General features: G+C 50.0%; 1 protein-coding gene across 1 annotated transcript in view; it reads right to left on the bottom strand.

The window, feature by feature from the left end:
* The window catches only part of LOC147683161 (uncharacterized), a 360,314-nt gene that overhangs the window by 132,291 nt on the left and 214,908 nt on the right, over positions 1–13,115 (bottom strand). The window contains exon 5 of the mRNA XM_086943660.1: positions 11,608–11,746. Coding sequence (XP_086799786.1) covers positions 11,608–11,746 — 139 coding nt within the window. The remainder of the gene's footprint in view (positions 1–11,607; positions 11,747–13,115) is intronic.

Here is a 13,115-nt window from a genome sequence, read left to right as displayed (position 1 = left end):
GGGGAATTAGATACAGAGCTTTGTGAGTAATGCAGGCCAGTTTAAATTGTATTCTGGCCTCTAGGGGAAGCCAGTTCAGAGCTTTGAGGTGGGGAGAGATGTGGTCAATTTTTATTAACCAATTAGGAGTCTGGCGGCGGTGCTGAGGCAGGCTTTCAATGGGGCCAGAGAGTTCTTGGGTAGCCCTGCAAGCGTAGAGCATCCATATTCAAGTCTGGAAATGACTAGCGCTTGGGATGGCGTTTTAAGTTCGGACACATCGAGGAAAGGTTTTATGTTTCTGATGTACCTCAGGTGGAATCTGGCCGTTTTGGCCATTGAGTTTATATGGCCACAGATATTCAGGCTGCCGTCAAGGGGTATTCCAAGGGATTTAGCAGAGTCAACAATGGCAGGAGGGCAGTTTAGTGCAGTGATGGTCTTGATCCATTTCTGGATGTCTGGATTGGGTGGGGAGATCAGAAGAAATTCAGTTTTATTTGCATTGAGTTTAAGCTAGTTGGCGGTGAGCCAATGGACTGTCAGCTTCAGGGCCTCATTTAGGGAGAAAGACCTGAGTATCGTCGACGTACAGAAGGTAGGAGATGTTGGCGGTATGAAGCACCTCGGTGAGAGGTTCAAGGTAAAGATGAAATAGGGTAGGGGAGAGGTTTGATCCTTGGGGGACTCCAACAAAAACCAGAGAGGGGGCGGATAGATCACCACCGTTGATGAGGACATGGTGTGGTTTTGGAGGAAAGATCTTAACTATTCAAGGACGGTGCCCTCCAACCCCATCCTGAGTTTGAGGTGTTCTAGGAGATTTTCGTGGTTAATTGATCAAAGGCGGAGAAAAGGTCTAGAAGGATTAGGAGACAGGTTTTGCCTAGGTCTAGGGCTTGGAGGGCATAATCTACAGTGGGAAGGAGGGTGGTTTCCGTGCTGTGTCCATGTCAGAAATCTGTTTTGAAGTCATCTAGCAGGTGAAAGTTGTTGATGTGTAGGCTTAGCTGCTGTTGCACACATTTATCCAGAACTTTGGCAAGGAGTGAGATGTTGGATATGGGTCTATAGTTCTCAGCGGAGGCAGGGTCCAGCGTATTTATTTTTAGGTTTGGGACAACTTGGCCAGCCTTGAGCGAATCAGGAATTGAGCCCTGTAAGAGGGAGGCGTAGATTATGGAGGTCCAGAAAGGGACGATAGCCTGAGAGGTAGCATCTAGGCAGTTAGACGGTAGAGGATCATTTAAGTGATTGTTCGGTTTTAAGGGAGGCAAGAATTTGAGACAGAGTGATCGTCATAGATGTTAAAGTTGGACCAGTGCGCTAGGTTTTTGGGTGAGGTTTGGGAGGACAACACAGAGAGAAGAGGTGGAGCTGGCAGATTTAGATTTTGGTGGTGGGTTGCGGACTTAAGTTCATTTCCAAGGGCAGAGATTGTCACAGAAGAGAAATCCTTGCTTGATATCAGGGGGTTTAGGTGTTTCTTTGGAGGTTTTCACTAGTTTGTTGGAGTGGTGTTTGCCAAGTCGAACAGCTTGAGAGGTCCATTTTAGGTGTTCTCCAGTTCAGTTCTGAAGAATTCTTTTTTGTGATGAGGATTTTCTTATTGTAGGCATTTCTGGCCTGTCGGAGAAGTTTTAGATGTGCTGCAGATGGGTGTTTCCAGATTCATTCAGTCTGTTGAAGGGATCTCCTCTCCTTGTTGAGGGATCCATTGAACCAGAGATTTCGGTCTTTGATCATGGTTCTTTTTAATTTTAGAGGTGCCAGGTGATCGAGAACGGATATGGTGGAGGAGTAATGGTGAACTAGGTTGGCGACCAATGTGCACGGGGGAGGGGGAGGTCAGACTCATAACGCGCTGACAGTTTCTCGTGGTCGAGGTTCTTGGTGTCCCTAACCCATCGTTTGGGAATCACGGGTTTAGGTGCCCATGATGTGTGTGCTGGGCAGGAGGAAGGTGATGGCGTGGTGATCAGACCAATCACAAGGATCAATGGAGATAAGTTTGACAGCTGATTCCTTAGCAATGATACAGTCTAGGGTGGCACCTTTCGAATGAGTAGGGAGGGACAGGCTTGACTGGCCAAGAAGTCTCTGATGGCATTGACCTGAGGGTCCTTAGGATCGTTCCAATGCAAGTTAAAGTCGTCAAGGAAAATGTTGTTCGAGTTTGGAGACACCTTGGCTGTGATGATTTCCATGAGGAGGTCCGTAAAGGTATCGTTCTTGCCAGGGGGTTGGTAAAAAATGTGAAGTTTGCACAGCTGTGAGGTGGTGTTGGAGATGGCGAGTGCGAGGTATTAGCAGGAGTCTGTGGGGTACACCGGCAGTTCCGTAACAAGGAAGTTGGAGCAGTGTTATGTTGACAAGGTGGAGTAAGTGCGCAGGGGGTAGGGGAGAAGGGGGTGTGAGTGGGTTTAACTGTTTGGTGTGGGATGAGTTGTTCATGCATGTGGAGTTGAATAGACAGATGTTGACACGGATGCAGACATCTGGCGATGCGGCCAGACACCATCACACCACCCAGATGAGCGACGCAGACAAAACTGATAACAGAAGGTACTAGATACTGTCGTGGAATGTTAACAGGTTGGGAAATGAGATTAAACAAGGGCTGGTTGCCACATATATTGAGAGACTGAAACCAGATGTAGTCCTATTACAGGAAACCCATCTGTGGGCTCCCACTGCAGATTCTTGGGCAATGGGGCTTACAAGATGCTCGCCCACAAGGGATTCATGACGGACTCCGACGGAGTATTAATTTATATCAGGACCCCCCCCCCCCCCCCCCCCATCCCAGGTTAGATAGAAAAAAAATGAGGGCTGATCCAGTCAAGGGAGACTGGGGATGAAGAGATATAAACCTGGTCAGTGTGTACACTCCTCAACGGCTACAGAAACAAACAATGGACAAATAGCAGGGATACTATTGGAGGCAGGCTCCTTTAGACACATAACTGGAGGGAGACTAATGCTGTAGTACACCCAAGCCTGGATCACACTAGTCCGACCCCGGACTTTCAGGGGGGGAACAGCACTGGCGAGATTCGCAAAGTACCTGGAACGGTCAGATTTATGGCGTCATTGTCACCCAATGGCACAAACCTCTTCATATTCTTCGGTGCCCATAAGGTATTCTCTAGATAGACTTCTATTTTGCCCACACAGGGGAGGTAGAGGAAATAGAGAGGGCAGAATACCTGGCATGGGGTCTATCAGACCTCTCGCCATTGTGGCTTACACTTGGGGCACAATCGCGGAAGTCTGAGAATGGTTGTTAAGGGGACAAGGTTATTGCTCGGGAGATTAGAGCAGACACAGAACTGTATTTTAATGAAAACAAAGACTCAGTGTCCTCAGCTGTCACTCTATGGGAGGCCTACAAAACTGTACTGAGAGAGAGCACAAAATCAGTGTACAAAATTAAAGATCAGGGAAATTTAAGTGTTAGAGGGGAAACTTGTGCAGTTATAGGGGCGGCCTGGGGCGAGAACAGACGCCTGCATACTGCAGAACATCATGATCATCCGCAAAGAATACCAAGCGCGAGCACACAAAGAGGCCAGAACTGCAATTCTGTCCGCACACCAGTATCTTTATGACACAGGCAATATAGTGGGGAGTCTGCTGGCATGGCTGGGCAGGAAGGAGGGGGGGGGGGTGATCGGTGTATGCCATTCTGGGTGAAAATGGCAACACCTACGTTACAGCGGGCGAGATCGCAAATTAAGTTTGCCTGATATTACACTGCCTTCTACAGAGCATGCCCATTGGCTGATACTCCCCAGACAGAAGATTATCTACAAGGGGTGAAGGTCCCAACTGACAACGGATGCCTGCCAAATATTAGAGGAGGACGAGACTCTTGTGGAGGTGCAGACGGCCATAGGTGACCTAATTGCTGGGAAAATCTTGGCTCTAATGGCATACCGGCAGAACTCTTTGAGAGAAATGCTGGGTTACTGATTCCATACCTACTTAAACTGTTCACAGAGGCAAAAAAAATGGCACCCTTACACCGGATCTCCGTAGTGCTCCAATAGTTGTAATACATAAAACGAGAGACCACAACATATTGTAGCTCCTATCGCCTAATTTCCCTCTTGAACAGCGAGACCAAAATAGTGGCTTCTACCTTGGGCATGCAGCCCCTGAAGGCTGTTACTGCTCTAATTCATTATGACCAATCAGGGTTTATGCCAAAGAGGTCAACCTGGTTCTACCTTCGTAGGCTATATAATTGGCTTGAGAGAATACAGCGCAGAGATGACCCTCACATGCTACTATCCCTAGATGCCGAGAATGCTGTTGATGTTGTCCATTGGCCGTTAGAGACAGGTCTTCTGTGAAATATGGGTTTGGCCCTAAATTTTGGACCTAGATGGCAATGCTCTACTACGAAGACCCAGTGGCCCGGTTGAGGGTAAACTGGGAACTATACACAGAATTCCCTATTGAGAGGGGCACACACAGGGGTGCCCACTATTGTTTGACCTAGTGCTGAAATCTCTAGCATGCATAGTTCCACCACATCCATGTATTACATGGTTTAAGCAACAAGACGCAGCGATGGGGCATGATGAGATCTCTATATGCCAACAACATTTTACTGTGTCACACACCCATGCACAACACTCCTTTAACTCTTTCACATATTCGAACATTATGGGACACATGCAGAATATTGGATTAATTGGGACAAATCTAGCCTATACCAGGAGGCCACTTTGACACGCCGTCCCGGGACAGTTGTGACTGGACAGAGGGGGGTTGCACTATCTAGGTCTATATGTAACCACAAAAAAGGAAGATTGTCTAGAACACAATATTCACAGGGTCGTGGCAGATTTTCACGGGGATTTAGAAAGAAGGAAAATGCGGCTGTTGACACTATTGGGTGGGGCCGCAATGTATAAGATGATAACACTACCAAAGCCTGTATACATATGACAAAACACATACTTTAATATACTGGAGGAAATTTGTCAAGATAGTAAGTCCGGACCTTACTTTGGAATGGGGGATACAGGAGTGTGGCACTGCGTACACTACAGATGAATCAATATCATAAGGGCATTACCTTCCAGATATGAAAGCAGACTGGCTTACTTGATAGTAGTTAATGACTGGGGCTACATATCTGGGGACCCCGCAATCTATGTTTTAGAGAGAACCCAAATCCAAACTCACCATATACACTACCTCTATGGTGGGAAAGGGGTAAAGAAGCGACTGTCGGCAATCCTGGTGACTATAGAAGCCTGGAAATGCGGTGGAAAGGTGGATGAAATGGGACGCACAGATCACTAGTGAAACTCCGCTCTGAGTGGGAACACATCAGAAGGAGATTAGGAAGTTGACGGGTTTCAAGACGTGGGACACCCTCTGGATTTTCAGGATGGGATACATAAAAGGAGTCGCTCTGATCCCCTTTAGCCCTCTCCAAAAAGGCTTTCACAATTTAGCACAGCACAACATTACCAATACCTCCAACTTAACCATACCTGGACAGCTGAGGGGCTTGATATAGAAAACATTCTGGAATATGCACCATTAGAGGAGAGACTGCTCATGGGGGAGATTGACGATAAGGCAGTGTTGTGGACATATAGAACAATTAACAATAACGAGCCAGACTCCTTGACGAAACTAAGGATACAATGGGAAAATGAGGTGCACCAGAGGAAGTCTCAATTAAATTTTGACTTGGGCTGATCCAATTAAAAACCCACCGCAGGACCCATTATGACAGGGCCTGCTTGCATAGCATTGGCAGGGTGGACTCCTCCAGTTGTCTCCACTGCGGGGTATAGAGAGGGTCGTTCATTTACACACTGTGGGAGTGCCATAGCAATAGTCCGTACTGGAACACTATATTAGAAGAACTCAACAGGGTGCTGGGAGAATTGATAACAATTGACCCTAAATATATCATTTTGTTTAACCCCACAGAGGCAGATACCCCTAAAGCTAAACTTCTATTTAGCAATCTTGGCCTTGTAGTGGCAAAGCAAGATGTGGTCAAACACTGGGGCGCCCCAGATCCCCCAACCGAGAGGAAGTGTCTCAAAACACGGGGTCCCTGGTTAAGGTACTATGCTATAGACATGGGAGACAGCGAGTGACTGCCCCAACTCACACAACCCCGTAACAGGTGACAGCCTATGTTACAATGTATCATCTGACTGTTGACTGATCACTGCAAATCCATTGGCACTGCATTGAATTGATGTAAAGTTTGAAAGATTGTGCATTCACACCCATGTGCCTATGGTTTCTTGGAGTGTTCACAAGCGTGATAAGTTTGCAGAAAACTCAAATAAAATACTTTGGGAAACAAAGTACTACCTTTCAAGGTGTAGATTTAAACAGCAGGACTCACACAGCCTATTGGCGGCCAAAGCCATTTTATCATTTTCTCACTTCAGGAGGACATTTGACACTGGTTGTTTAAATGATTCAATATTGATCTGATCTATCCAAACACATGGTGGCACAAGAGACAACAGATCAGAGACATCAGAAAATGCAAGGATGTTTTTTTGCTGCCTAGGTAACAGTCCAGGAGATGAGTAAATGAAAATAAGTACAGTCCAAGACTACCTTAGCATTCCATATAAAAACTCACAATTACAGCACTCTCTGCTTCTGGCTTACAGGCTAGAATAACTATATAAAAGTCTGCCAAGCACTTCAAAACCCAACAGGAGTATCTGCATTATAGACCACAAATTCAGATCTCTAACTGGCTGCACTCCGAATAAGAGTAAATTTGAGGGTAAAAACTTTTGGGGCTCTACAAGTGGTCCATATAACGACTGAATGAATAAGCTCAACGTCTTGGGCACATCAGAGAAGACAACAGTATCCATGCAGAGAAAGATCACTTGAACTCATCAGGCGATCAACTAGTCTGGCCTATTACATTTTTCATGCTCCAGTACTTTATGCTTTATTTTGGGATTTGGTGAGGGACGAAAATTCCATCAACATTTTAATACCAACCTGCAGTTACATTCTCTTCAAAATGTTGACTACCAGTATATCATCAAGGTAATTAGAAGTGGTGTTAGAGCATACATTTTTTATTTCCCTATATGTGCTAGCCATGATGATACAGTGGTAGCCAATATTATGGAGCAGATACGTGGCAGATTGAAATTATTACACTTGATCTTTTGTCATAACACCCTTTTTTTTTACCCGGAATTAACATGTTGAAGTTACTAGCCTTTATTTAGAATACATCACTACTCTTTTACCCCTTTTAAGACTTTTGTGCCATAGGATCACGGATGGAGAAAACCCTTGGCGTGCACCGAGAGCTGCTGAAAGGGGTAACTTTAAGAGTGCTGTGGGTTTTCACACTGCAGATGTGTTGAGTTGTCCCTCGTGCTAGAGTTGAGGAACCCAGATCTGCAGTAGTCAAACGGTATTGAGCACCGTAAAGATAAATCAATCAATCAATCAATCAATGACATTTATAAAGCGCACTACATACCCGTAGGGTCTCAAGGCGCTGGGGGTGGGGGGGTGCCGCTACTGCTCGAACAGCCAGGTCTTCAGCTTCTTCCTGAAGGAGAGGTGGTCTTGGGTCAGGCGCAGGTCGGTCGGGAGGGAGTTCCAGGTCTTGGCGGCCAAGTAGGAGAAGGACCTTCCTCCTGTTGTCGCTCTTCGGATGCGGGGGACGGCGGCGAGAGCGTGGTTGGCTGATCGGAGGTGGCGTTTGGGAGCGTAGAAGTTGATTCGGCTGTTGAGGTAGCTCGGGCCTTGGTCGTGTAGGGCTTTGTGTGCGTGGGTGAGGAGGCGGAAGGTGATTCTTTTGTTGACGGGGAGCCAGTGAAGGTCTTTCAGGTGTCCGGAGATGTGGCTGGCTCGTGGGATGTCGAGGATGAGTCTGGCTGAGGCGTTCTGGATCCGCTGGAGTCTCTTCTGGAGCTTGGCGGTGGTACCGGCGTAGAGGGCGTTGCCGTAGTCCAGTCGGCTAGTGACGAGGGCCTGGGTGACGGTCTTCCTGGTCTCGGTGGGGATCCACCAGAAGATCTTCCGTAGCATGCGTAGGATGTTGAAGCACGCCGAGGAAACGTTGACTTGCCTAGTCATGGAGAGGGAGGAGTCCAGGATGAAGCCCAGGTTGCGTGCATGGTCTGTCGGTTTGGGTGCGGTGCCCAGGGCGGGAGGCCACCAGGAGTCGTCCCAGGCGGAGGGTGAGGGGCCCAGGATGAGGACCTCCGTCTTGTCCGAGTTCAGTTTCAGGCGGCTGGTCGTCATCCACTCGGCTACCTCTTTCATCCCTTCGTGCAGGTTGGCTCTGGCGGTGGCGGGGTCGTTGGTCAGGGAGAGGATCAGCTGGGTGTCGTCGGCGTAGGAGATTATGTTGAGGTTGTGTTGGCGTGCAATGGCCGCGAGGGGGCTCATGTAGACGTTGAAGAGGGTGGGGCTCAGAGAGGATCCTTGAGGGACGCCGCAGATGACTTCGGTGGCTTTTGACTTGCACGGTGGTAGGCAGACTCTGTGTTCTTCCGTCGAGGAAGGAGATGACCCATTCCAGCGCCTTGTCCTGGATTCCGACGTTGCTGAGGCGCTGTACTAGGGTGCGGTGGCAGACCGTGTCGAATGCCGCGGAGAGGTCTAGGAGTATGAGGGCCGCTGTTTCTCCGTGGTCCATCAGGGCTCGGATGTCATCGGTGGCGGCGATGAGGGCGGTCTCGGTGCTGTGATTGGCTCGGAAGCCGGACTGTGAGGGGTCGAGGGATCCATTCGACTCGAGGAAGGCGGCCATCTGCTTGTTGACGGTCTTCTCGATGACTTTGGCTGGAAACGGGAGGAGCGAGATGGGGCGGTAATTCTTTAGTTCGGTGGGGTCCGCTGTGGGTTTCTTGAGTAGAGCGCTGAGTTCGGCGTGCTTCCAGCTCTCGGGGAAGGTGGCGGTGTCGAAGGATGTGTTGATGATGTATCGCAGGTGGGGTGCGATGACAGCGTCAGCCTGGTTGAAGACGTGGTGAGGGCAGGGGTCGGTCGGTGATCCGGAGTGGATGGAGTGCATCGTGCGGATGGTGTCTTCGGTGCTGATCGGGGTCCAGGCGTGGAGGGTGGTGGTGGGGGGTGGTTGTTCGGTCTTGGTGTGCATTGGTTGGTTGTTGAAGCTGTTGTGTATGTCCGCGATCTTGTTGTGGAAGTATGAAGCGAGGGAGTTGCAGAGGTCTTGCGATGGGGTGATGTCGTTGTTTCCTGCGCTGGGGTTGGATAGCTCTTTCACGATGTTGAAGAGTTCCTTGCAGTTGTGTGCGTTGTTGTCCAGCCGGTCCTTGAATGCAGTTTTCTTGGCGGCACGGATGAGCTGGTGGTGCTTCCGGGTGGCCAGCTTGAAGGTGGTCCTGTTGTCCGGTGTAGGTTCCCTTCTCCAGACTCTCGAGGGCTCAACAGTTCTTCTTGGAGCTCTTGAGTTCGGTGAACCACGGGGCTTTCTTGCTGCCGGGTCTGCTGGGCGGGGTCCTCAGCGGGGCGAGTTCGTCCGCGCAGTTGCTGATCCACTTTGTGAGGTTGTCGGCGGCCTGGCTGGGGTTCGCTGAGCTGGCAGGAGGGTGCTGGCTCAGGGAGGTGGCGAGCTGGTCTGCTGTGATCTTGTTCCAGCTTCTGCGGGCGGCCTGTTGCTGGTGGTGGTGGGTCGTCGTTCTCTTGAAGGTGAAGTGGACGCAGCTGTGGTCCGTCCAGTGGAGTCCGGTGGCGTGGTTGAAGACTATGTCTTTGCAGGATGAGAAGACTGCGTCCAGTGTGTGTCCGGCGAGGTGGGTGGGGGTGGACACCAGCTGCTTGAGTCCAAGATTGGCGAGGTTGTCGAGCAGGGTGCTGGTGTTGCGGTCGTTGTTGTTCTCCAGGTGGAAGTTGAGGTCCCCCAGGAGGATGTAGTCGGCGGTGGGGAGGGCATGTGGGCTGACGAAGTCGGCGATGTCCTCGCTGAATTGTGTGCGTGGTCCCGGGGGTCGGTAGATCAGGGTGCCTCTGAGGGTGGTGTTCGGGCCGGTGTGGATCTGGAAATGCAGGTGTTCGGCGGTGGTCAGGGTGTTGTCGGTGCTGGTCGTGAGACGGATGGTGTTCCTGTGGATGATGGCGAAGCCTCCTCCCATCTGGTTGGCGTTGCGGTCCCTCCGGACGATCTTGTAGCCCTCTGGGATAGCGATGGCGATGTCGGGAGCTGAAGAGGCGTTCATCCAGGTCTCTGTGAGGAAGGCAACGTCCGGGGCTGTGGCGTCTAGGAGGTTCCAGAGTTCGATGGCGTGTCTGTGGACGGAGCGGGTGTTGAGCAGGATGCACTTGAGGTGGGTGCTGGTGGTGTTCGACTTGGCGGGTGCTGGTGCGGGGCAGGTCCGGATGCAGGTGAATTTGCAGGCGTGGCAGCTGAAGGGTCCGTGGGTGCGTCGTGGTGTGGCTTGGTGGCAATCTGGGAGTCGGCCGGTGTTGAGAGCGATGAGGGTGGCGGCGGAGTACGTCAGGCGGGTAGGTCGGGGTCTTCGTGGGCCAGGGGTCCTGGCGCTGGTCGCGATCCGGTCGCGGACGGGCGCAGCCGGGCTTACCTTTGGCGCGCCTTCGGCGCACAATCGGCGCGCCCGCTGCGCGTGACCGCTGCGCGTTCGCCATATAAGGCGAAGTGCGCAGGTGGGCGGGGCAGCTGGGAAGCGGGAGCGGGGAGGGAACAGAAGGAAAAAAGGGGCGGGGTCTGCGGTGGTGGCGGGGAGGGAAGACGGAGGGCGGCGAGGTAGGCGGGCAACCAGGAAGGAAAACGCTGGAAAAAAAAAAACAACAATGAAAAAGGAGAAGAAGACTAACACGGGCACAGAGATCGAAAACAGGCACAAATGCTAGTCAAAACAAGGCAAACACAACAACAGCGGAGTCAGCCGGCAGCCGGCAACGAGGCAGGCAGCGAGGCAGAGGGCAGGCAAAGGGGCACACGCAGCAGCTGGTGGCCGTGCGGCGCGGGGGTGTCCCACAAGTGGGTCACACTTACCTGTGTCGCACGGTCGCCATATAAGGCCAAGTGCGCGGGTGGGCGGGGCAGCTGGGAGGCGGGAGCGGGGAGGGAACAGAAGGAAAAAAGGGGCGGGGTCTGCGGTGGTGGCGGGGAGCGGGGAGGGAAGACGGAGGGCGGCGAGGTAGGCGGGCAACCAGGAAGGAAAACGCTGAAAAAAAAAATAACAATGAAAAAGGAGAAGACTAACACGGGCACACCCCGTAAACATGTACACCCCAGAAAATTCTTCACTTCCCTCTCTATCCCTGGCATGAACAGTTGAAGGGGTGTAATTTAGGCAGACTGACTCCGAAGGCCTTTCGAATGGACATTACACATTGCATTAGGGAAAGCCACAATAGAGTCCAGGCTAGTTAAGTTGGAGGCAGAGCAGAAGGAGAGTTGAGAAATGCACTGCTTGCAACTAGGCTATGGGAGGGGTAGATCCGTCAATATCTCAACCACCCCTACATGGAGAGACAGTAATCCCAGCAACAACTGACAGGCAATATTAACCCCATTTTGTGAACTTGGAGTTACCACCATTAACCCTATGCAGCTAACACCATTAAACCTATGCAGCCACAGCTTTTACAATATATATTTACTCTGGTGCTTCAGGTCCCGTAAATGCTCTTCAGCTTTCAGAGCCCTCCGTTCCTGCTCCCGCTTCTCTTTCACGGATTTACCAAATTGCTCCTTCAGCCGATTACTGGGGCGACTTTCCAACCAGCTTTTCTTTTCGACCTTCAAAAGGAAAGAGAAGACATAATCATAGGGTCTGTATGAACCAGAGATTAATTGAAAGGAGAACATACTATAGCCAATCACGGTTACACTGAATCCTGACCTGGATCACCCTCTGTCGGATGTGTATAACAGAACCACGCATGATATTACAACGCATGTCTTTACCCCGCAAACTTTTTCCATGCATGTGCCATTACCACGAAAATGTAAGTATTTTGCAGGTAAGTATATAAACTTTATATCTTTACCTCTACTATAATTTTTTTTTTACAAAAAAAAAAAAGAAAAGTTACAGGGATGTCATAGTTCGCAAATAGTATTTAAAAAAAACCCTTAGAAATTCATACAAAAAAAACAAAGGTTACTGTTTAAAGTTTTTAAAACACTCGCAATCACTGGATGATGTCATCAGTGATGTCACTGACCAGGACATGTGACGTAATATGTGAGGTCATAAGCAGTGCAATGCGAGAGCACAAGTTCTAGTTAGCTTAGCTAACTAAAACAGCTGAATTTCACTGGTTTTGTACGAGTGAAGTCTGACCATAACTATAACATCCATGTTACCTTTGTTTTTTTTCAGGGAATTTCTACGTTTTTTTTTTTTTTTAACTAGCAGCCACATTTACATAGTGGTGGAGAAAGGGGGCTGGGCCTCTGACCACCTCTCAGGAATCCTGCTGTGTAGGACTTCCAGGACGGATTCTTGGCCCCCAAGGTCCCCCAGAAGTAAAGTAAACTTCATGCCCAAACCAGTAGCGCACCATGAGCCCAGTCTGTAGTGTGGTGGAGAAAGGGGGCATGGCCTCCTATCAAGTGTTAGCAATCTCGCTGTGTGACACTTACTGGAGATAACAGGAGGGATAATTGGCCCCCAAGGATCTGCCTGCTTCACAGCGGGCAGGAAAACAGATGAAGCGTGCTCCCAGCAGGCAGGAGCAGTTTTCCTACTCTGACCCACTAGGTACGGACATAGTTTGCACTCACTTGGCGGAGGCTGTCAAAGCTCCCGAAAGCGAAAGCAAACTGTTATCTCTGGCGGGTGGGCACCTCAGGAGCTAGGGAGGATGATGGTCCCAAAGACCCATTAATGGCTCCAGCAGGGTGAACCACTCCAGGAGGGAGGGCCAACTCTAACCCACAGTCTCGCTTTGATAATTCAGTGTTGCAGGCCATGCTCATCATAATACTTTTTGTACTTGTCATATTGGCGCAACAAATTGCTTTTAACTTCTGAAGGTGGCCATCTTACACTTCCGGAAGCATTCAATCATCTAGAGTTTCACTCCGACCTTGGCTTCCTCCCTCTTATCAATTCAAACGCAGAAAATGTAGTCGCTTCCACAACAGTGACTGTGTGACCATA

Source organism: Lissotriton vulgaris, chromosome 11, assembly GCF_964263255.1.
Source record: "Lissotriton vulgaris chromosome 11, aLisVul1.2, whole genome shotgun sequence".
Lineage (NCBI taxonomy): Eukaryota > Metazoa > Chordata > Amphibia > Caudata > Salamandridae > Lissotriton > Lissotriton vulgaris.
The sequence above is the reverse complement of the archived record's forward strand: the minus strand, read 5'-3'. Positions and strand labels throughout refer to the sequence as shown.